At 47.9% G+C, this 21,198-nt stretch overlaps 1 protein-coding gene across 1 annotated transcript in view; it reads right to left on the bottom strand.

Moving 5' to 3' along the window:
- Positions 1-288: 288 nt before the first annotated feature.
- LOC142311960 (uncharacterized) overlaps positions 289-21,198 on the bottom strand; it is a 64,966-nt gene continuing 44,056 nt past the window's right edge. The window contains exons 7-8 of the mRNA XM_075350827.1: positions 2,620-3,570; positions 289-2,055 (exon numbers count right to left, since the gene is read on the bottom strand). Coding sequence (XP_075206942.1) covers positions 1,676-2,055; positions 2,620-3,570 — 1,331 coding nt within the window. The 3' untranslated portion in view covers positions 289-1,675. The remainder of the gene's footprint in view (positions 2,056-2,619; positions 3,571-21,198) is intronic.

The following is a 21,198-nucleotide window of genomic DNA, read 5'->3' as shown; positions in this document are numbered from 1 at the left end:
TTATCGCTACGGCAGCTTCACATGCACTTACCTGCCCTGCGACGTCGCTCTGGCCGGCGACCCGCCTCCTTCCTCAGGGGGCGGGCCGTGTGGCGTCACAGCGACGTCACACGGCAGGCGGCCAATAGAAGCGGAGGGGCGGAGATGAGCGGGACGTAAACATCCCGCCCACCTCTTTCCTTCCACATCGCAGATCGGACACAGGTAGGAGATGTTCCTCGCTCCTGCGACTTCATACACAGCAATGTGTGCTGCCGCAGGAACGAGGAACAACATCGTACTGTCGCTGCAGCCAAAATAATGAAAATGACCGACACTACACTGATCATACGATACCGACGCTTTTGCGCTCGGTAATCATAGTTAAAACGATTTACACACTACGATGTCGAGAGCGACACCGGAAGTGCGTCACTTTCGATTTGACCCCACCGATATCGCACCTGCGATGTCGTAGTGTGCAAAGGGCCCCTTACTGTTTGACAAATAAAGATGTTTCTACTTTATTCTCTTCTGCATTATTTACCTATTTTTTATAGGCCTGTATATGCTCCAATTTTTCTCGTTGCTAGTCTATTAATGTGTTGGATTGGCCCTTGTTATTTACAGTATCTTTTTAAACATGGTGTTTCTACTCGTATATGTCAATCTTCGTGGTTTCTATATTCTATTAACATCAATGCTGTAAATAAATAAAAAAAATTGCAGAACTTCACTTTTTTCCTTTTCGCCACTTTTAATTTTGTTCGCCTTACTATTACATCAAATGATTAATTGAATCGTGCCATTAAAAATTACAACTCGCTTCACAAAAAACAAGCCCTCAAATGTTTAGAGCAACACAAGAATAAGGTTATGGCTCTTGGAATAAGGGGAGTAAAAAAAACAAAAAAACCCAAACCCATAAAATCGCCCTATCCTTAAGGGATTAAACCAAAAAGTATGTACTGTCTTCCTGAAAACAATGTCCGGGGGTTATATTTATTGAAAAGCTTTAACATGCAACTCAATCCATTCCAACATTGTTGGTTACTTTTCAAGCCTCACGTAATGATTGGTTACACCCTTGTTTGTACGTTATACTGATTGATTCTATGGAATACTACATAAATCTGAGACCACATAATACAAATGGACGCTAAGATAATATTCTTTAGCATGGTGTATGTTCCTTACATAAGTTTAGGGGCTTTTTAATATCAACTTATATAAGTATGGAACATGCTAAGTCATGCTACGTGTATCAGGGGCCAATCTTTGAGATAATGTCTTGTATATATTGCATTGTGCCAACACTAATATATCTTCTTATATTTAAAAGGCACATTACACGCAAGATGGCCTTCACATCAATCTGAATGTAATGTGTAACAAATTCAAACAATAGTTTAATAGTAATGACAACAATCTGATTTTATAGATCAGATTATTTCCCTAGCAGTGCCAAATATGGGAGAGATTTTGCTGCAAATTCTACAGTAGAAAAATGGAAGATCATCATATACTTTACAAGGTGTAATGAAAAGGAATTTTTAAAATGCATTTAAACCCATACTTGGATGATCTGCAAGAACTGATTCATAGTTTAAACATTGCCCACACTCTAAATATTAAAATTGCTACTTTACTTTGTGACTTATCTGATGTTTAGCAAGATCAGATTTATTTGCCCACATTATGAACATGTAAATGGCTTTATCCCTGCGTGAATTCTCAGATGTTTATCAAAATTTGATTTACGACTAAAGCATTTCACACATTGTGAACATGAAAACAGCTTATTCCCTGAGTGTGTTCTCTGATGTCTAGAAAGATTAGATTTCTGAGAATAACATTTCCCACATTCTGAACATGAATATGGCTTCTCCCCTGTGTGAGTTCTCTGATGTACAACAAGATATGATTTCTGGGTAAAACATTTCCCACATTCTGAACATGAATATGGCTTCTCCCCTGTGTGAGTTCTCTGATGTACAACAAGATATGATTTCTGGGTAAAACATTTCCCACATTCTGAACATGAATATGGCTTATCCCCTGTGTGAGTTCTCTGATGTACAACAAGACTTGAATTTTGCATAAAACATTTCCCACATTTTAAATATGAATATTGCTTCTTTCTCATGTGTACTCTTTGATGTTCAACATCCTTCCTGTAATTTTTATTTTGCTTAATAACCTGCGATGAATCAGTAGATAGATCTTTACTATGATTGGCTGGAGGTGTTTCGTGGGTAATGGCCTTCACATCAATCTGAATGTAATGTGTAACAAATTCAAACAATAGTTTAATAGTAATGACAACAATCTGATTTTATAGATCAGATTATTTCCCTAGCAGTGCCAAATATGGGAGAGATTTTGCTGCAAATTCTACAGTAGAAAAATGGAAGATCATCATATACTTTACAAGGTGTAATGAAAAGGAATTTTTAAAATGCATTTAAACCCATACTTGGATGATCTGCAAGAACTGATTCATAGTTTAAACATTGCCCACACTCTAAATATTAAAATTGCTACTTTACTTTGTGACTTATCTGATGTTTAGCAAGATCAGATTTATTTGCCCACATTATGAACATGTAAATGGCTTTATCCCTGCGTGAATTCTCAGATGTTTATCAAAATTTGATTTACGACTAAAGCATTTCACACATTGTGAACATGAAAACAGCTTATTCCCTGAGTGTGTTCTCTGATGTCTAGAAAGATTAGATTTCTGAGAATAACATTTCCCACATTCTGAACATGAATATGGCTTCTCCCCATTGTGAGTTCTCTGATGCACAACAAGATGTCCTTTCTCTGTAAAACATTTCCCACATTCTGAACATGAAAATGGCTTCTCTCCTGTGTGAGTTCTCTGATGTGTAACAAGCTGTGATTTATTTATAAAACATTTTGCACATTCTGAACATGAAAATGGCTTCTCCCCTGTGTGAGTTCTCTGATGATTAATAAGATATGTCATCGTAATAAAACATTTTCCACATTCAATACATGAAAACAGCTTCCCTGAGTGTATTTTCTGATGTCTAGAAAGATCATTTTTCCTGGAATAACATTTCCCACATTCTGAACATGAATATGGTTTCTCCCCTGTGTGAGTTCTCTGATGTACAACAAGATATGATTTCTGGGTAAAACATTTCCCACATTCTGAACATGAATATGGCTTCTCCCCTGTGTGAGTTCTCTGATGTACAACAAGATATGATTTCTGGGTAAAACATTTCCCACATTCTGAACATGAATATGGCTTATCCCCTGTGTGAGTTCTCTGATGTACAACAAGACTTGAATTTTGCATAAAACATTTCCCACATTTTAAATATGAATATTGCTTCTTTCTCATGTGTACTCTTTGATGTTCAACATCCTTCCTGTAATTTTTATTTTGCTTAATAACCTGCGATGAATCAGTAGATAGATCTTTACTATGATTGGCTGGAGGTGTTTTGTGGGTAATGGCATGTTCTCCATGTGTTTCTGGTGGTGTGATACCATGATCTTCTGCTTTGACATCTGAAAATATTATATGTCCCTCTGAGCTCCCCGTGCAGTCATCTGCCAAAAATGAAACCATTATTATTCAATAACAGTGATTTGGAAGATTATTAATTCTAATATGTTATTAAAAAGGTCATAATACTGCAGTATTAAAATATCTATACAATTTGAAGTAAATGTTGATTTTCATCCGATTAGGACATTGGCAGCAACAGAAGAGTTTTTATTACTGCTTTGGCCATGTTGGACTCATAATCTATAAACTCAGTATTCAAACGCTAACAACTTAATTAGTTAACTTAATTGGCCTCAGAGTAAATCTGGTTTAACCCCTTAACGACCGCCGATACGCCTACTAAATTAGGGTACTTCTTCCGATCTGCCGCTTTTTAACGGCGGTCCGAAAAAAGGGTCTAGCGCCCCCCAGAGTCGGAAAATTTCCAGGGTCTCAGCTGCCGGGGGTAGCTGAGACCCTGGAGATCATGATTCAGGCCGGTTTTTCCGGTCCCTGCTCACCTGATGACCGGTATACACCGTATACCGATGATCAGGTTACAGTAAATGGCAGCGCCGGTAAAAAATGATTTATCTCCCATCTGGCATAAACAAACATGTCAGAAGGGAGATAAATGTCCTCCCCGGTCCCCTCCGGTCTCCTCCGGTCCCCCGGTGTCGCCAAAGTGTCCCCCCCGAACCCCCCCTCCCAAAAATCCAAGATGGCCGAGCGCACACCGAAGCGCACAGCAGCGCGCCGGCCGCATTTCTCTGGTTTCTGTTGCATGTGCTATGCCACATACGACAGAAAACTGCTCCCCAGGACCTGCCAGGTCACCCCCTATTCCCACCCTGGTGTTCCCCGGTGTCCCCTGTACCTGTCTCAGCTCTGATCCCCGCGGCCCTCCTCCTCCTTCACAGCAGACGCCGGTCACACGTGCAGAGCGTGGCTGTCAGCTCAGCTTCCTGGTTTGCTTTCAGAGACACTGGCTGCTGCTGCTCGGCACACTGCAGCTGTGACCCGGGGAGGGTGGGTGCAGATTCTTTGCACCCATTCTCCTCAAATGGAGGGTTTGCACTCCTAGAAAATGGGGGATACGTTCCCTGAACGTCCCCCCCACATTCTAGAAGGTCCAGAATCGCCGCGGGACTTTCACAATGGATTACAGGGAGCCGATTTTTTTTTTCTTTTCAATAAATTCGCGAAAGAGGGAATATTTTGGGGAGTGTTTTTTCAAATAATTTTTTTTTTTGTTGTCAATTTTTTTTTTATTACTGTCAATTAGTTAAGTCTGGTATCAAATAGACGCCGTGACATCAATAATTGCTGGGCTTGATGCCAGGTGACATTACACATCTGGTATCAACCCCATTTATTATCCCATTTGCCACCGCACCAGGGCAACGGGATGACTTGGGGCGAAGCGCCAGGATTGGCACATCTAATGGATGTTCCACTTCTGGGGCGGCTGCGGCCTGCTATTTTTAGGCTGGGAAGAGTCCAATAACCATGGCTCTTCCCACCCTGAGAATACCAGACCCCAGCTGTCAGCTTCACCTTGGCTGGTGATCTAATTTGGGGGGACCCCACGTTTGTTTGTTTTTTTTAATTATTTATTTATAAATAATTTAAAAAAAAAACAGCTTTGGGGAGCCCTCCAAATTGATCACCAGCCAAGGTGAAGCTGTCAGCTGTGGTTTGCAGGCTACAGCTGTCTGCTTTACCCTAGCTGGCTATCAAAAATAGGGGGGACCCCACGTCATTTATTTTAATTATTTTTTTTCTTTTTGGGCTAAATATAAGGCTAGGCATCCTTTAGTGCCACATGAAAGGCACTAAAGGGCGCCAGCTTAGAATATGCAGGGGTGTAGGACGTTTTATATGTTTGACATCTATCCATTCATCCATTGTAGCATTTTCGGCTGTGTGCCCACAATCAGGGTTTGCAGCGTTTTGGGTGCAGAGTGTTTTCCCTGCGTCCATAACGCTGCGTTGTGCAGTAGAAGAATTTTTAGAAATCCCATGCCCACTGTGCTTCTTTTCTCCGCAGCATAAACCGACCTGTGGTGCAGCTTCCTGAGCCTCAGCATGTCAATTTATGCTGCGGAGATGAGTGTTCTCTGCAGGTAGAATAGAACTAAAGTCCACAGCAGCCTGAACCCAAACGTGGGCACGGGCAGCTGCGTTCTCCCGTGGACAACACTCACATCTCTGCAGGAAGGCTGACACTATGTACTAGACGCCGTGTCGCTGGATCATGGCCACATAGCCTAACAGTGAGAATATTGTTCCTGCAGCAACATTTTTGTGAAGTACATGTGGATTCAAAATGCTTACTATACTCCTGAATAAAATCCTTGAGGGGTCCAGTTTCCAAAATGGGGTCACTTGTGGGGGGTTTCTGATGTATAGGTACCCAAGAGACCCTGCTAATGTGACATGGTGCGCACAATTTATTTAAACTTTTCCAAAATTCAAATGGTGCTTCTTCCATTCCAAGCCCTCCCATTTATCCAAACAGAGGTTTTTGGCCACATATGGGGTATCCCTGCGCTCACAAGAAATTGGATAACAACCGGTGGGGTCCACGTTTTGTTGTTGCCTCTTTAAAAAGTGAGAAATGTGATGCTAAAAAAACATTTTTGTGAAAAAAGTTAAAATTTTCAATATGGCAACCTAAGCTTATCAAATTCTGTGAAGTATTCGTGGATTCAAAATGCTCAATATACACCTAGATAAAAGCCTTGAGGTGTCTTGTTTCCAGAATGGGGTCACTTGTGGGGGACCTCCACTGTTTAGGCACCTTACGGGCTTTCCAAATGCGACATAGCGTCCACTAATTATTCCAGCCAAATGTTCAGTCAAATGGCACTTTTTCCCTTCCGAGCCCTGCTGTGCACCCAAACAGTTGATTTCCACCACACATAAAGTATCAGCATACTCAGGAGAAATTGCACAATACATTTTATGCTGCTTTTTTTCCTTTTACTCTTGTTAAAAAAAAAAAGCTATCTAGTTGAAGTAACAATTTTGTGGTAAAAATGTATTTTTTTTTATTTTCACAGCTCAACATTATAAACTTCTGTGAAGCACCTGGGGGTTCAGGATACTCGCCAAACATCTAGATAAATTCCTTGAGGGGTCTATTTTCCAGAATGGGGTCACTTATGGGGGACCTCCACTGTTTAGGCACCTCAGGGGCTCTCCTAATGCAACATGGTGTCCGCTATTGATTGCAGCCAATTTTGCAGTCAAATTGCACTCCTTCCCTTCCGAGCCCTGCCGTGTGCCCAAACAGTTGATTTCCACCACATATAAGATCTCACCAAACTCAGGAGAAATTGCACAATAAATTTCATGGTGATTTTTTTCCTGTTACCCTTGTGAAAAAAAGCTACCTGGTTGAAGTAACAATTTTGTGGTTAAATTTTATTTTTTTATTTTCATGGCTCAACGTTATAAACTTCTGTAAAGCACCTGGGGGTTCAGGGTACTCCTCAAACATCTAGATAAATTCCTTGAGAGGCCTAGTTTCCAATATGGAGGTCACTTGTGATGTTTTTTTGCTGTTTACGTACCTTAGGGGTCCTCCAAATGCGACATGGTGCCCGCAATCTTTTTCAGCCAAATTTCCTTTCCAAAATTCAAATATTGCTCCTTTTGTTCCAAGCCCTCCCATTTGTCCAAACAAAGGTTTCAGACCACATATGAGGTATCACCGCGCTCATAAAAAAGTGAGTAACAAACATGTGGGTAAAATTTTTGGAATTACCTCTTGAAAAAGTGAGAAAATTGATGCTAAAGCAACATTTTTGAGAAAAAAATGACAATTTTCAATATGACAACGTAACGTTATCAAAATCTGTAAAGTACCTGTGGGTCCAAAATGCTCACTATACCCCTCGATAGAAGCCTTATGGGGTCTAGTTTCCAAAATGGGGTCACTTGAGGGGGTTTCCTGCTGTTTAGGTACCTTAGGGGATCTGTAAATGCAACATGGTGCCCGCAATCTGTTTCAGCCAACTTTGCTTTCCAAAATTCAAATATTGTTCCTTTCGTTCCAAGCCCTCCCATTTACCCAAACAAAGGTTTTTGACCAAATGTGGGGTATTGGCGCGCTCATAAGAAAGTGGGTAACAAAGTGTGAGGTCCAATTTTTGGTGTTACCTCTTGAAAAAGTAAGAAAATTAGTGCTAAAGCAACAATTTTAGGTAAAATGTTAATTTTTATTTTTTTTCATTCCACATTACTTTAGTTCCTGTGAAGCACCTGAAGGGTTAATAAACTTCTTGGATGTGGTTTTGAGTACCTTGAGGGGTGCAGTTTTTAGAATAGGGTCACTTTTGGGTATTTTCTTTCACCTAGGCCTCTCAAAGTCATTTCAAATGTGATGTGGTCCCTAAAAAAATGGTTTTGTAAATTTTGTTGAAAAAATGGGAAATTGCTGATGAACTTTGAACCCTTCTAACTTCCTAACCCCAAAAAATTTTGTTTCAAAAATTGCGCTGATCTAAAGTAGACAAGTGGGAAATGTTATATATTAACTATTTTGTGTGACATAACCTCTGGTTTATGGGCATAAAAATTAAAAGTTTGAAAATTGCAAAATTTTAATTTTTTTTCTCAAATTTCAGATTTTTTCACAAATAAAATAAAAAAATATCATCCTAAATTTACCCCTAACATGAAGCCCAATATGTCACGAAAAAACAGTCTTAGAATCACCGGGATCCATTGAAGCATTCCACAGTTATTGCCTTATAAAGTGACACTGGTCAAAATTACAAAAAATGGCCTGGGCATTAAGTACAAAACTGGCTTTGTCCTTAAGGGGTTAATAAGGCATAAAAGGTACACAATTGTATTTTTCAATCCTGAATACTGGAGAGAACCTATTCTCAGCCAGATTTTGTTTGAGCCACTTATTAATAAAGTCCTATATATTCATCACTTTTTCTGGGAAACTCAGAACTCTCAATTTTTTATGCTGAGTGCGATCCTCCATTTACTCAAGATGCTGCTTTGTCTCATCACACAAGCAATCTTCTTCCCGTATCACTTTTTTGGTGGTGTTATAGTTGTCTTGAAACAGAGACATACTTTCCGCCATCTGTTATTCTTTCTTTATTTTGCCAAAATCATGCTGATAATGATCACTTTTGTCTTTTAGTCTCTCCTTTAATGATGAATTACATTTTTTGACAGTTCTTACATTTTTTTCGAGTGGGTCTTTGCAAATTCTCTAGTTCTTGTACAACTGCTTCATGTTTCTTGGTTTCCGTGTCCTCTAGCTTTATTTATAGCCTTAAAGAGTAACTAAATTGTATTTTTTAATAAAAGGAAAATCTCTATTTTAAAAGTGGACGTGTCACAAAATCCGGGGTTTTTTTTAACCGTTAATTTCATAACTGTATATGCCACACAAAGAAAAGACCTGCTGCCAGTGTGAGGTTTATGGACATGTGACTTCCTTCCTACAGACCTACCTGTCTTGTCTTATTACATCATTTTGGGGAAGGGAGGTTGAATTTTGCTAAAAGGGAAGTATTTAGTTAACAAAATAGAAAAAAATATATATATCTAGATTTCAAACTGTGCTGGTCTCTTTTTGTACACCTGTTTTATTAGTCCGACACTCGTATATGCCACTCCAGTATGCAAAACCGATTCTAACTATCCTGCTGCCAAAGGTGAAAATTAAAACAATGCCCCTATCTGTAATGACATTTAAACCTGGATTGAATAAATGCAATTCCACCATTGTTTTTTGAGTTTTGCTTTTACAGCATTTATTTTATGGTCAAATTGACCTATGAACATAATTCTCCAGGTCAGTGCAGAGAAGGGGATGATAAGGGTTGTTAAAATTTAGTTATTTTAGTGGAGCTTGCCGATGGCCGAGTAAGACACTTTGAGAACGGGCTCTCCCTCAACCCCGTCCCATTGTAACGTCTGCCTGGATCCACAGACTCAGATGGGCTGTAATGGGGAGGCTAGAGGGAAGCAACTCACCAAGCAGGACCCCCAGAACCCTGAAACCCTTTAACCCCTATACAGGGATTTGGAATTACACAGGGCTCTGGTAATCACTACCTGTGGAAGGCTGCAGTCCGATGAGAGTAGTAGTCAGGCAGGGTCAAACCAGGAATTGCGGAACAGGGACAGAATCTGCAGGCAATGACGTAGTCAGCAAACGTAGCAGAGGTCAAATCCGGATCGGTCAGCAAGGTACACAAACAGTAGGCAGGTGGGTAGTCAGAAAACACGCAGAAGTCAGCACACAGGAATAACCAAACAGAATAGGACGTAACAGGAGCCAGGAAAATCAGAACTATCTCTGGCAGTGGCATGTGACAGGAGGGGGAATAAGAAGGGTGTGGTGTCTTCCCATTGGCTGTAGCTGAACGCTGGCAACTTCAGCTAGAAGACACATGCCACCCACAGTCAGCCAGCAGTACTGCAGATCCCAAGATAACCCAGCCCAGTGGATGATCAGAGCCTGCACCCACCGGTGCCGCTGGCATCGACTCCTCTCCCATCACCAGCACCATCCACGGCAGGAACACGGCGTCGCCTGGCAATCGGAGCCGAAGTCGCTGGAGCAGACTCCGGCGGTGACGTAACACCCAGAGACCGACATACTACACCTGCAGTCGTGATTCTATCCCATGGGCAGAGCCAGGAAGTCCTCCGGAACCGGTGCCGCCGCTGTGAGAGCCCAGCCACCTATGGAGTGTTTTCTGAGCTCTGAAACTCCCTTGCCGAACGGACACGCGCGAGGCAAGATGGAGCCAGCTGCTGCAGCAGGACGCGCTTCACAGGGAGAGATGCAGGCTCCAGAGGAAACCGCCGGTGAGTGTGTGAAACCCCGGGGGGATAAATCCGGAGGCGGCGGTGAGCTCACTTCTGCAGAGTTAAGTAAGCTCCTACAAACACTGCCCTTGAAAGATGACTTGGAGGGATACATAGAAAGGCTGGAGCGTTCATATAAAAAGGAGCTCCATACTCTGAAAATTGAGTTCACCTCCAGAATAGAGGAAATGGAAACCTCTCAAACTGACATACAGAAGGAGTTCCAGGCACACAGGGAGGTCATACTAAGTAATTCAGCTAGATTGGAGGAAGTGGCGGCGGTAAAATTCGCATACGGAGCCTGTCAGAGAAGATCCTCCCACGTGACCTGGAACAGGCGGCCCAGAAGCTGTTCTCCCAGGTTCTAGAGATTCCGGAGCCCATTTCCATTGAACAGGACAGGATCCACAGAGCTCTGGGACTGTGACCTGTCTCTGATGTGCGCCCCAGGGATGTTATCTGCAGGGTGCATTTCTTTAAAGAAAAAGAGAAGATCATGGCAGCAGCCAGGGGGAAGGGTCCCTTCCATTTTATGGACTCTCAGGTTATACTGCTGCCCGACCTGGCTAGGCGCACCTTGCAGCTGAGAAGAGGCCTCAGACCTCTCCTGTCCTGCTTGAAAGAGAGGGACATACCCTATCGCTGGGGCTACCCTTTTTCCCTGACCGCCAGTAAAGATGGGAAGACATCCTCATTTCGAGGCCTAGGCAACTTGGCCTAATTTCTGAGCACCTTTGATCTCCCCTTGATCACTCTCCCTGAGTGGCCCAAACCTTCCCAGCTCCCAGTTGGTCCTCCTGGCCGGCTCACAGTCCGTCGACTCAGATCAGGCGGAAGTCCTTGGGTGCAAATGGAAAACTCCTGAAGCACTGACATCTAGTTTTGCCTTGTGGAGTCTGATATCCCACCAGACGGTGAAAGTTTGCATTTACGTGAACAATTGAGGTTTATACCGCATAGCTTGATACCGTGAGTTGGACCTGGTCCTCTCACCTACTAGTCCATGATGGGCAAAAGTTAAGATGTCTAACAGTTATTTGGTCCAGAGAGTTTTTGCCTTCTCCTAGGTATTTCTACATTTGTATTACGCCCTGGCAAAACCAGGGAGTCACAGATGACTGTGCCCTTCACCAAGGGTACAGGAATCGCCTCCTCCTTGGGATTTAACATCACTTCCCTCACAGGGTTACACCAGCCAACAAAACGCTAGTCACCCCCCCCCCAGAGAAGGACAGGCACACCAGGGGGCGGAACCAGGTGGAAGGAAAACACCCACCTAGGGGTCTAGAGAACCCGGGGTGGGAAAAGAGTCAGAGAAGTGCTGGACAGGGAAAGGGACAGTCGTGTCGTGCTGAGCAGTCAGTGAAGTGTAGTCAGGGGTTGGAGCCTCTGGACAACAGCAGCACTTGCAAAGGACTAGGTGGCAGACGGCAGAGCAGGGCCACAGGAGACGGGAAGACGGCTGCCAGAGATCCGAGGTGCACCGGGACAGGGTAGAAGCCCGCCAGTACCGACACCGGAGAACCGACCCGGAAACCATGCACAGAGGGGGTACCTGGACCCTGAAGCAAGGATAGAAACAAACGGCTTTGTTAATTAACCAGTTGAGGACAGGATTACAGGTCCTGTCCCACCCAAAGTCCCAATAGCAGACCGGCAGCCCACCGCGGGGGATAGGACATCCGCCAGGGCCCGTTAGATCCCAAGGGTCAGCGTCTGCGGGCTAGGTTCCCACCCGTAGTTCTGGGAGCGGACTGCCGTGTTCCACACCGGGAAGTCCAGAGAGAACTAAAAACAGTGCAGGAGGAAGGGCCCCTGACCTGTCAGCCCGGGTGTGGGACCAGCACACCCCTCCAAAAGGCTCCCGGCATTCGGCTTTGGTTTACAAAAGGACTGTATTTATTGACTCCACACATCAGTACAGCCTCATCCAGCACCACGACTACCAACTGTAAGTTTCCTATTTCCTGCCTCCTAAAGACTGCTCCCTGCAACCCCTCACACTACCTTGAGCCCCGGGGCATCCACCTCCCCTACCCACGGAGGGTTAAAAAACAACTCGCTGCCATCCCAAAGCCCCCGGGAGCTCCCCAACAGCAGCAGTGGTACCCCAACTTACCACACACCATGGGTGGCGTCACGGACAATATAGCAAATCCCACATAATATCATCCCCTTTTTATTCGGAGTGTCCGCGAGACCCCCGGGTCCAGAGACCCCTCGAGCCATGCACCGTAGATCCGGATCCGAGCAGCCCGGCTGCTGGCGTGGGGCGGCACACCTCGAAACTTGGCGTCACAAACAGGATTCTGACCCATCCACCTACCTGGTGGAAGTGCGCCTTGTTCTGGACTGTCAGCGGTGCTCTGCTGTAAAATTTTGAAAAGTCGCATCTTTGGCCGTGAGGAATGACAACCCGGCGTCTTCTTCTCCGAAAAAGAGCACGAAGCTGAAGCCCCACCCCCTGGGAACGCGGGCGGAAGTGAGTAACTCCCCAGACAGAAAGAAAAAGAGACTGCTGCCAAAAAACCAAGGGGGAAGAGAGGACGGAGCGGCATGTAACTAGCGCTGTAAAGTGCAGGGATACCAGGACTCTGCAGCAACCCGTTCCTGGACACCAACGCGGCAGGATGTGTCGGAGTATCCAGGCCCAAGCCCACTTCATGCTGGCGAAGTGGGTGTTGGAGATGAAGGGCCTGGCTGCAGCTGTCCGGGCGCGCGAAGTGGAGATGATCTCGGAGGAGCGGGTATGCAGTGACCCACTCCCCTATGTTCCCCAGGAACCGGCCATCCCGGCTGAGGGACCCGGCCTGCTCCTGTCCGTCACGCCGTCTCCCTCGTCGCCCGTGTCTGCAGCCAATGCCCCGACCGACCCGCTGCTTCAGTTCGTGGCAGCAGAGCCCGTACCATCTACGGGGGAGAACCCGGCTGCTGGGCCCTCAGGCCTTACCGTCACCATCGCTCCGGTACCGCTGACGACATCCCATCCGGCTCCAAGTCTGGGCGCACCAGTGATGACGTCGGCTTCGGCAGTCCGCCCGGCCGCAACGGTGATGACGTCGGGCCCGGCCGCAACGGAGGCAGCACCCAACCGGAAGTCTACCCCGGCCATGGTGCCAGCCGCTCCAAAGTACCCCATCCCGGCTGGGGAGCAGCCAGAGTGCACCTGCAGAGAGGAGGAGCAGGCTACTAAGCAATGGGGCCCAGGGCAGTATGAGAGGCCGGTCGTAGCCGGCGCCGAGGGCACCCGAGTGGGCCTGGCTCCTGAGCAGGAGGCGGAGCACAGAACCCGTGCCCCGTACTGGGAGTGGCAGCAGTTGTAAAAATGTTGTTGTTTTATGGATTTGGTAGCTGAATACGGCTACCCTATTTTCCAACTTCCTGTTGTTCCTACCACCAGGACTGTTACACCACCTCTGGAGAGGCTGATTGGAGGAAGGGCCTGCGGTGGAGTCCGCCGAGGCTCAGCCACCACTGAAACCGGTGGCTACCCTCCAGGACAGAGGGTACGGACTTTGGGACTCTTTGGGGTGGACTGGTAGGCATGGAGCTAAGTTGCAATTTTTAAGAGTCTGTGCCTCCCATAAAGGGAAGAAATGTTTAAATGTTTTATATTTGGTATGTACTTTTATCTTTTTTGCAGTTTCCCGTTAAATAGATGCCAGTGCCGGACAGCCCGAGGACGGGCTGTGTTTTACCAAGGGGGAGTGTGACGCCCTGGCAAAACCAGAGAGTCACAGATGACTGTGCCCTCCACCAAGGGTACAGGAATCGCCTCCTCCTCGGGATTTAACATCACTTTCCTCACAGGGTTACACCAGCCAACAAAACCCTAGTTACCCGGGGTGGGAAAAGAGTCAGAGAAGTGCTGGACAGGGAAAGGGACAGTCGTGTCGTGCTGAGCAGTCAGTGAAGTGTAGTCAGGGGTTGGAGCCTCTGGACAACAGCAGCACTTGCAAAGGACTAGGTGGCAGACGGCAGAGCAGGGCCACAGGAGACGGAAAGGCGGATGCCGGAGATCCGAGGTGCACTGGGACAGGGTAGGGCCCGCCGGTACCGACACCGGAGAACCGACCCGAAAACCGTGCACAGAGGGGGTACCTGGACCCTGAAGCAAGGACCGAAACAAACGGCTTTGTTAATTAACCAGTTGAGGATAGGATTACAGGTCCTGTCTCACCCAAAGTCCCAATAGCAGACCGGCAGCCCACCGCGGGGGATAGGGCATCCGCCAGGGCCTGTTAGATCCCAAGGGTCAGCGTCTGCGGGCAAGGCTCCCACCCGTAGTTCTGCGAGCGGACTCCCGCGTTTCAAACGGGGAAGTCCAGAGAGAACTAAAAACAGTGCAGGAGGAAGGGCCCCTGTCCGGAGACCCCTCAAGCCATACACCGTAGATCCGGATCCGAGCAGCCCGGCTGCTGGCGCGGGGCGGCACATTTGTACCCATGCCTATGATATGTATCACTTAGTTTGACTCAAGACTGCGATCATTATTTCTGGAAATGTCATTATTATTATAATTATCATTATTACTACTTTGTTGGAATTGCATTTAATGTAGATAAAGTTCGGTCCGGGACAGGAGCGAAAGGACAAATTCGTTGTTGGTTTCTCCACCTCCCCTCCAGTGCTACAGGCGGCTGGTTCTGCCTATATCTTGCACCGATGTCAAGTAGGGCCTCTATTCCCTTCTATTGTTTCTCTAATCTCTCTTTCTCTCTGTTTTTCCTTCACTCACACCCTTCCACCCCCCCACTCTCCTACATGGGATGGCTGATCTCCTCTGATCTCATTCTAGCCTTGTACGTATATCCTAATGGGTAAGGTCAAATTTTGTTCCCTTAAGGCCCAGTCACACACAACGACTTACCAGCGATCCCGAAAACGATGCGACCTGATAGGGATCGCAGGTAAGTCGCTGGGAGGTCGCAGGTGAGATGTCACATAGTCAGATCTTACCAGCGATGCAGGAACAATACAGGTCGCAGTAGCGACCTGTATAACGATCTCAGCAGTCACTGTGATCCTGTCACACAGTGTCAAACACAGCGATGTGTCCTGCCCAGCAGGACATCGCCTTTGAAGAAAATGACCTGGACCATTCTGCAACGACTAGCGATCTCACAGCAGGGGCCTGATCGCTGGTAAGTGTCACACATAACGAGATCGCTAACGGGATCGCTACTGCGTCACCAAACGGTGACTCAGCTGCGATCTCGCTAGCGATCTCGTTATGTGTGACAGTACCTATAACGTTAAAGGATTTAACATTCCTGAAAAAAGGAGACAGATCACATATTCTTGCCACAAACAGAGAATATCTGTTCTGCTACTGCAGGAAACGCATTTTCGTAATGATTCTATTCCAAAAATGACCTCGGGCTTTTATCCTACCTGGTTCCATAGTTCTAATCCATCACCTAAGTCTAAAGCCTGATTTACATGTTACGATTTCGCATACAATATCGTATGCGATCGTAACCACCCCCATCGTATGTGCGGCACGTTCAATTTTGTTGAATGTGCCGCACAAACGATTAACCCCCGTCTCACGTACTTACCCGTCCATACGACCTCGATGTGGGCGGCGAAAGTCCACTTCCTGGAGTGGGAGGGACGTTCGGCGTCACATCGACGTCACACGGCAGCCGGCCAATAGAAGCGGAGGGGCGGAGATGAGCGGGATGTAAACATCCCGCCCACCTCCTTCCTTCCGCATTTCTGGCCGGGAGCCGCAGGGCGCAGGTAAGATCTGTTCATCGTTCCCGGGGTGTCACACACTGCGATGTGTGCTACCCCGGGTACGATGAACAACCTGACGTTCAATTTATGAGGAATGAACGAAGTGCGTGCGATGAACGTTTTACCGTTCATTCGCAATCGCACGTAGCTGTTACACACTACAATGTACCTTACGATGCCGGATGTGCGTCACTTACGACGTGACCCCCGCCGACACATCGGAAGATATATTGTAGTGTGTAATGCGGGCTTAAGGCTATGGGCACACGTAGCGTATTTTCATGCAGTTACGCTCCATTCTGCACCGCAGCGTAACTGCATGCGTCCTGCATCCCCAGCACAATCTATGAAGATTGTGCCTAATCCATGCCCACGTGGCGTATTAGAACGCAGTGCTTCGGCTACTGCCGAAGCGTTGCGTTCTAAAAAGCAACATGTCACTTCTTTCATGCACGTTGAATGCATGTCCCGCTCTGTCTATGGGAGTGGCTGCATCCAGAGCGCATGAAATCGGCTTTTCATTACGGACTGTTTCTGCAGCGATTTGAGGCGCACGTGTGCTGTTCAAATTGCTGCAGAAATTTCTGCAGGGACAGAACGCAACGTGGGCACATAGCCTTAGGGGCACTTTGCACACTACGACATCGCAGGTGCGATGTCAGAGGGGTCATGTCGAAAGTGACGCACTTCCGGCGTCCCACTCGACATCGTAGTGTGTAAATCCTAGATGATATGATTAACGAGCGCAAAATCATCGTAATCGTATCATCGGTGTAGTGTCTGGGAATTCCATAATTACGCGACTGCGACAGGTACGATGTTGTTCCTCGCTCCTGCGGCAGCACACATCGCTGTGTGTGAAGACGCAGGAGCGAGGAACATCTCCTACCTGCGTCCTGCAGCTCACGCCGGCTATGCGGAAGGACAGAGGTGGGCGGGATGTTTACGCCCCACTCATCTCCGCCCCTCTGCTTCTATTGGCCGCCTGCCGTGTGACGTCGCTATGACGCCGCATGACCCGCCCCCTTAATAAGGAGGCAGGTCGCCGGCCAGATCGACGTCGCAAAGCACGTGAGTCCATTTGAAGCTGCCGTAGCGATAATGTTTGCTACAGCTGCTATCACAAGATATCGCTGCTGTGACGGGGGGCAGGGACTATCGTGCTCGGCATCGCAAGCATCGGCTTGCGATGTCGTTGTGTGCAAAGTGCCCCTAAGAGTGTTTCAATTGCATTTTACAGATTCTTTAACGCTGACATACTCAACTCCCTTATAGACCCCCAGGGGTGTTTTACTTTCCTGCAGGTGTCCTGGGCTTCACACATTTTTGTAGTGGCAAACATCTACAGCCCAAATCAGAGGCAAGGAAAATTTTATACGGAGTGCCTGCGCCAGCTCGAGGGATTCGCGGGCTCCTCTCCATTAATTCTGGGTGGAGATTCTAACTTGCCTCTTAACATTTCAATTGATGTCTCCTCAGGTAGGACATCTTATCCTATTTCATACATTAGGGGGCTTCGGAGACTTATGCAAGATATGAGACTGGTGGATGTCTGGAGGGTACTACATCCAAACGACAGGGAATACACGTTTTTCTCCCCAGAGCATACATTATAAAGCAGAATAGATCTCTTCTTAATTTCCCACTCCATGCTGGACCTTCAGGTAGATGCAGAGGTGGGTTCGGCTCTTTGGTCGGACCACGCTCCTATTTACTTTACTCTGCAGCTAGGTCCTTGTCAGAGACCAGGATTTACCTGGCACCTGAATGACAACCTTCTTCAGGACTCCATTTGCCTGGCGGACATTAAAAATACTATAAGAAATTTTGTAACCGACCACGAAAATGATACCACGGCCCCTCCTATTAAATGGGAGGCCTTAAAGTGCACTCTGGGGGGGATCGTGATTTCACACGGAACCCATCTTAAGTGAGAGAGGGCAGAGGAGATTAAAAATATCCTATCAAAAACTTCTTCATTAGAGAGTCAACATAAACAAAACTTATCACCACAGGTGTATGTTCAACTCTCTTAAGGCTGCTTTACACCAGAAGATCTATCGTGCGATAGATCGTCGGGGTCATGGTTTTTGTGACGCACATCCGGCATCACTTGCGATGTCGGCCTGTGTGACACCTCCTAGCGACGCAGTATTGCTCACAAATCGTGAGTCGTGTACTGCTTGTTAGGTTTCATAATATCGTTTAATTTAATTATTCCCGGGGTAGCACACGCCGCTCCGTGTGACACCCCGGGAATGATGAACATCGCTTACCTGCGACCCGCGGCTCTCACCGGCTATGTGGAAGGAAGGAGGTGGGCGGTATGTTTACGTCCCGCTCATCTCCGCCCCTCCGCTTCTATTGGCCGGCGGCCGTGTGACGTCGCTGTGACGCCGAACGTCCCTCCCACTCCAGGAAGTGGACGTTCGCCGCCCACAGCGAGGTCGGACGGGAGGTAAGTACGTGTGACGGGGGGTTACCGACTTTGTGCACCACAGGTAGTGATTTGCCTGTGACGCAAAAAGGACGGGGGCGGGTACGATCGATTGTGAAATTGCACAATCGGTCGTACCGTGTAAAGCAGCCTTAACACGGCATAAATTGTTAGCTTTACTAGATCAAAAGTCGCGGAGTTTAAGGAAACGAACCTGGGGACGTTTCTATAGGCTGGGCGACAAACGCGGAAAGTTATTATCGAGAGCCTTACACCCCCGGAACTTTAACACGTACATATCCAGTGTCATGGATCCTTCAGGGATGATAGTGCATAGCGATCACAACATTATTGCCAGTTTCAGGAGCTATTGAGTCTCTTTATAATCTTAAGGGCCACTTTGATGACCTCACCCCCTCTCAGCGACAAGTTAAGGTAAAACAATATTTATTTCATAAGCTCCCTGGAATTCCTGACCATGCTCTGTCAGAACTGGAGAAGGACTTCTCACTTGAAGAGATGGTGGGTGTGACGCCCTGGCCGGGCCAGGTAGTCACAAATAGGGCCCCACACAACACCCTTCCCTCACAGGTGACATCAGCCAACCTCAAAGCCCTAGTCATCCCCTAAGGGCTTGATAGACACACCAGGGGGCGGAACCAGGCGGTTGGAAGATGCCCACTTAGGAGTTTTAGACCGCCCGAGGGCGGGAAGCAGACAGTTGAGTTCACTTCAGCTTCAGAGTTCAAGGAGAGTGGAGGTCAGGCCTGTGTCTCAGGCCTGAAGGAAATCTGACAGGTGCTAGGGTAGGAGCCCTGGTGCCTTTGGCTAGGAGGCAGACGGCGGTCTCCATCTGCAGGAGCCGGTGAGACGGCTTGGTGGAACCGAGGTGGACCGGGACAGGGTTGTAGCCCGCCGGTACCGACCCGGGGAATCGACTCGGAAACCGGAGCACACAGGGGGGGTACACAGACCCAGAAGCTAGGTCCAGAAGCGACTGGAACTGGTTAATTAACTGATTGAGGCCAGGACTAGAGGTCCTGTCCCACCCAAAGTCCCGATTGAAGGCAACAGCCCACCGAGGGGGATAATAGGCCACCGCCAGGGCTCAGAGATCCCACGGGCCAGCGTCTGCGGGCAAGGGCTCCTTAGGCCACATCCAGCCGGGAGCGGACTCCTGAAGTTGCAAGCACAGGCAGTCCACCGTTCTAAAAAAGGTGCAGGAGAAAGAGACCTCCAGCCGGGTGGGGGAACCAGAACGCAGCCGGCTGCGGGCACCGACCACCATCACCTTGGTTTACCAGAGACTCGTGTGTTTCCTTAATAGTGAGTACACCAGCACCCTGCGGCCGCCCATCTCCCTGCACCACCAACCCCAACGGGTCCCTGGGCCACCATATCTACCCACGGAGGGGTTAACAACTTGCTGCACAACATCTCCCCCGGGTGCCCCGTAACTGTAGCGGTGGTGTCCAATATCACCACATACCGTGGGTGGCGTCATGAACCTAGTACGGCCCAGCCTGTACATATACGTCCACCACCCCCCGACCCTTTTCATTCGAAGTGTCCGCGGGATCCCCCGGGTCCGGAGACCCTTGAGCCACCCACCGGACGGTCCGGACCCGAGCAGCGGCAGGCTGCTGGCACAGGGGCGGCACACCCTGAAACTTTGGCGTCACAAACAGGATACTTACCCATCCACTTACCTTGTGGAAGTGCGCCTTATATTGAAGTCAGCGGTGATCCGTTCAAAAATTTCCAGAAACCGCCATCTTGCCGCCATCTTTTGGCACGAAGATTCCGCCCAGAGTCTCCTTCCCCGAGAACAGGGCGCGAAAGCTGAAGCCCCGCCCTCTGGGAACACAGCCAGAAAGCAAAGCCGGAAGTCGCAAAACGAAACTTACCGGCCTGAAAGAGGAGTGCCAGAAAAAGACCAAGGGGGAGAAGCGGGAAGATGTCCGCGCCTGGCCCCGACGGCGGAGTGGCGGGGCTCCGAAGTGGTAGACGTGGAGTGGCCTTTGATGCGGAGGAGCGGAGCTCGAATCGGCTACCTGCAGGGAGCGCTGCCTGGCTGGAGCAGGAGCTATCCAGATTCTGTGTCCGGGTGAGAGCCCAAACGCTGCAGCAGGTGCTCGACTGGAAGGCGGAAATCCGGAGGATGGTTGCCATGGTATGGGCCCGTGAACAGCGGGTCACCTCAGCTGTGTCGCGCCAGGATAAAGCTACACAGACCCCCGTGCCGTCCCTGATTAGCTGGGAGATGGGGCCTGCTATGCATGCCTCGAGCGAACCCCGTGTAGCGCAGCTCCTGGAGGAAGCGGTGCCGCCCACGATTCCACCACCATTCCCGTTGGAGGTCCAGAGTTTCGGGATGTATTGCACCTGGATGGGAAGCCCAGTGTCCCGACCGAAAACGGAGCCGTACGGCCCTCTGCAGTGGTAGCAGCACCCTGTAAGTTACTCACAGTTACAAGTTTAAAAGTTTAAAGTTGAAAAGTTTTTAAGCAGAAGACCCGCTCCTGTTATACTGCCTGACCTTTGTTGAACGTCTCCCAAGTTCCCCGGTAGATACCATCCAGTACACGGGTGGAAGTAAAGGAGGATCTTGTCCGACTTGTTGAACGCCACTGCGGTCGGAGCCTCAGAGGGCGCCATC

This window comes from Anomaloglossus baeobatrachus, chromosome 5, assembly GCF_048569485.1.
Source record: "Anomaloglossus baeobatrachus isolate aAnoBae1 chromosome 5, aAnoBae1.hap1, whole genome shotgun sequence".
Classification (NCBI taxonomy): Eukaryota; Metazoa; Chordata; class Amphibia; order Anura; family Aromobatidae; genus Anomaloglossus; species Anomaloglossus baeobatrachus.
Note: the sequence above shows the minus strand (reverse complement) of the source record. Positions and strands in the feature narration are given on the sequence as shown.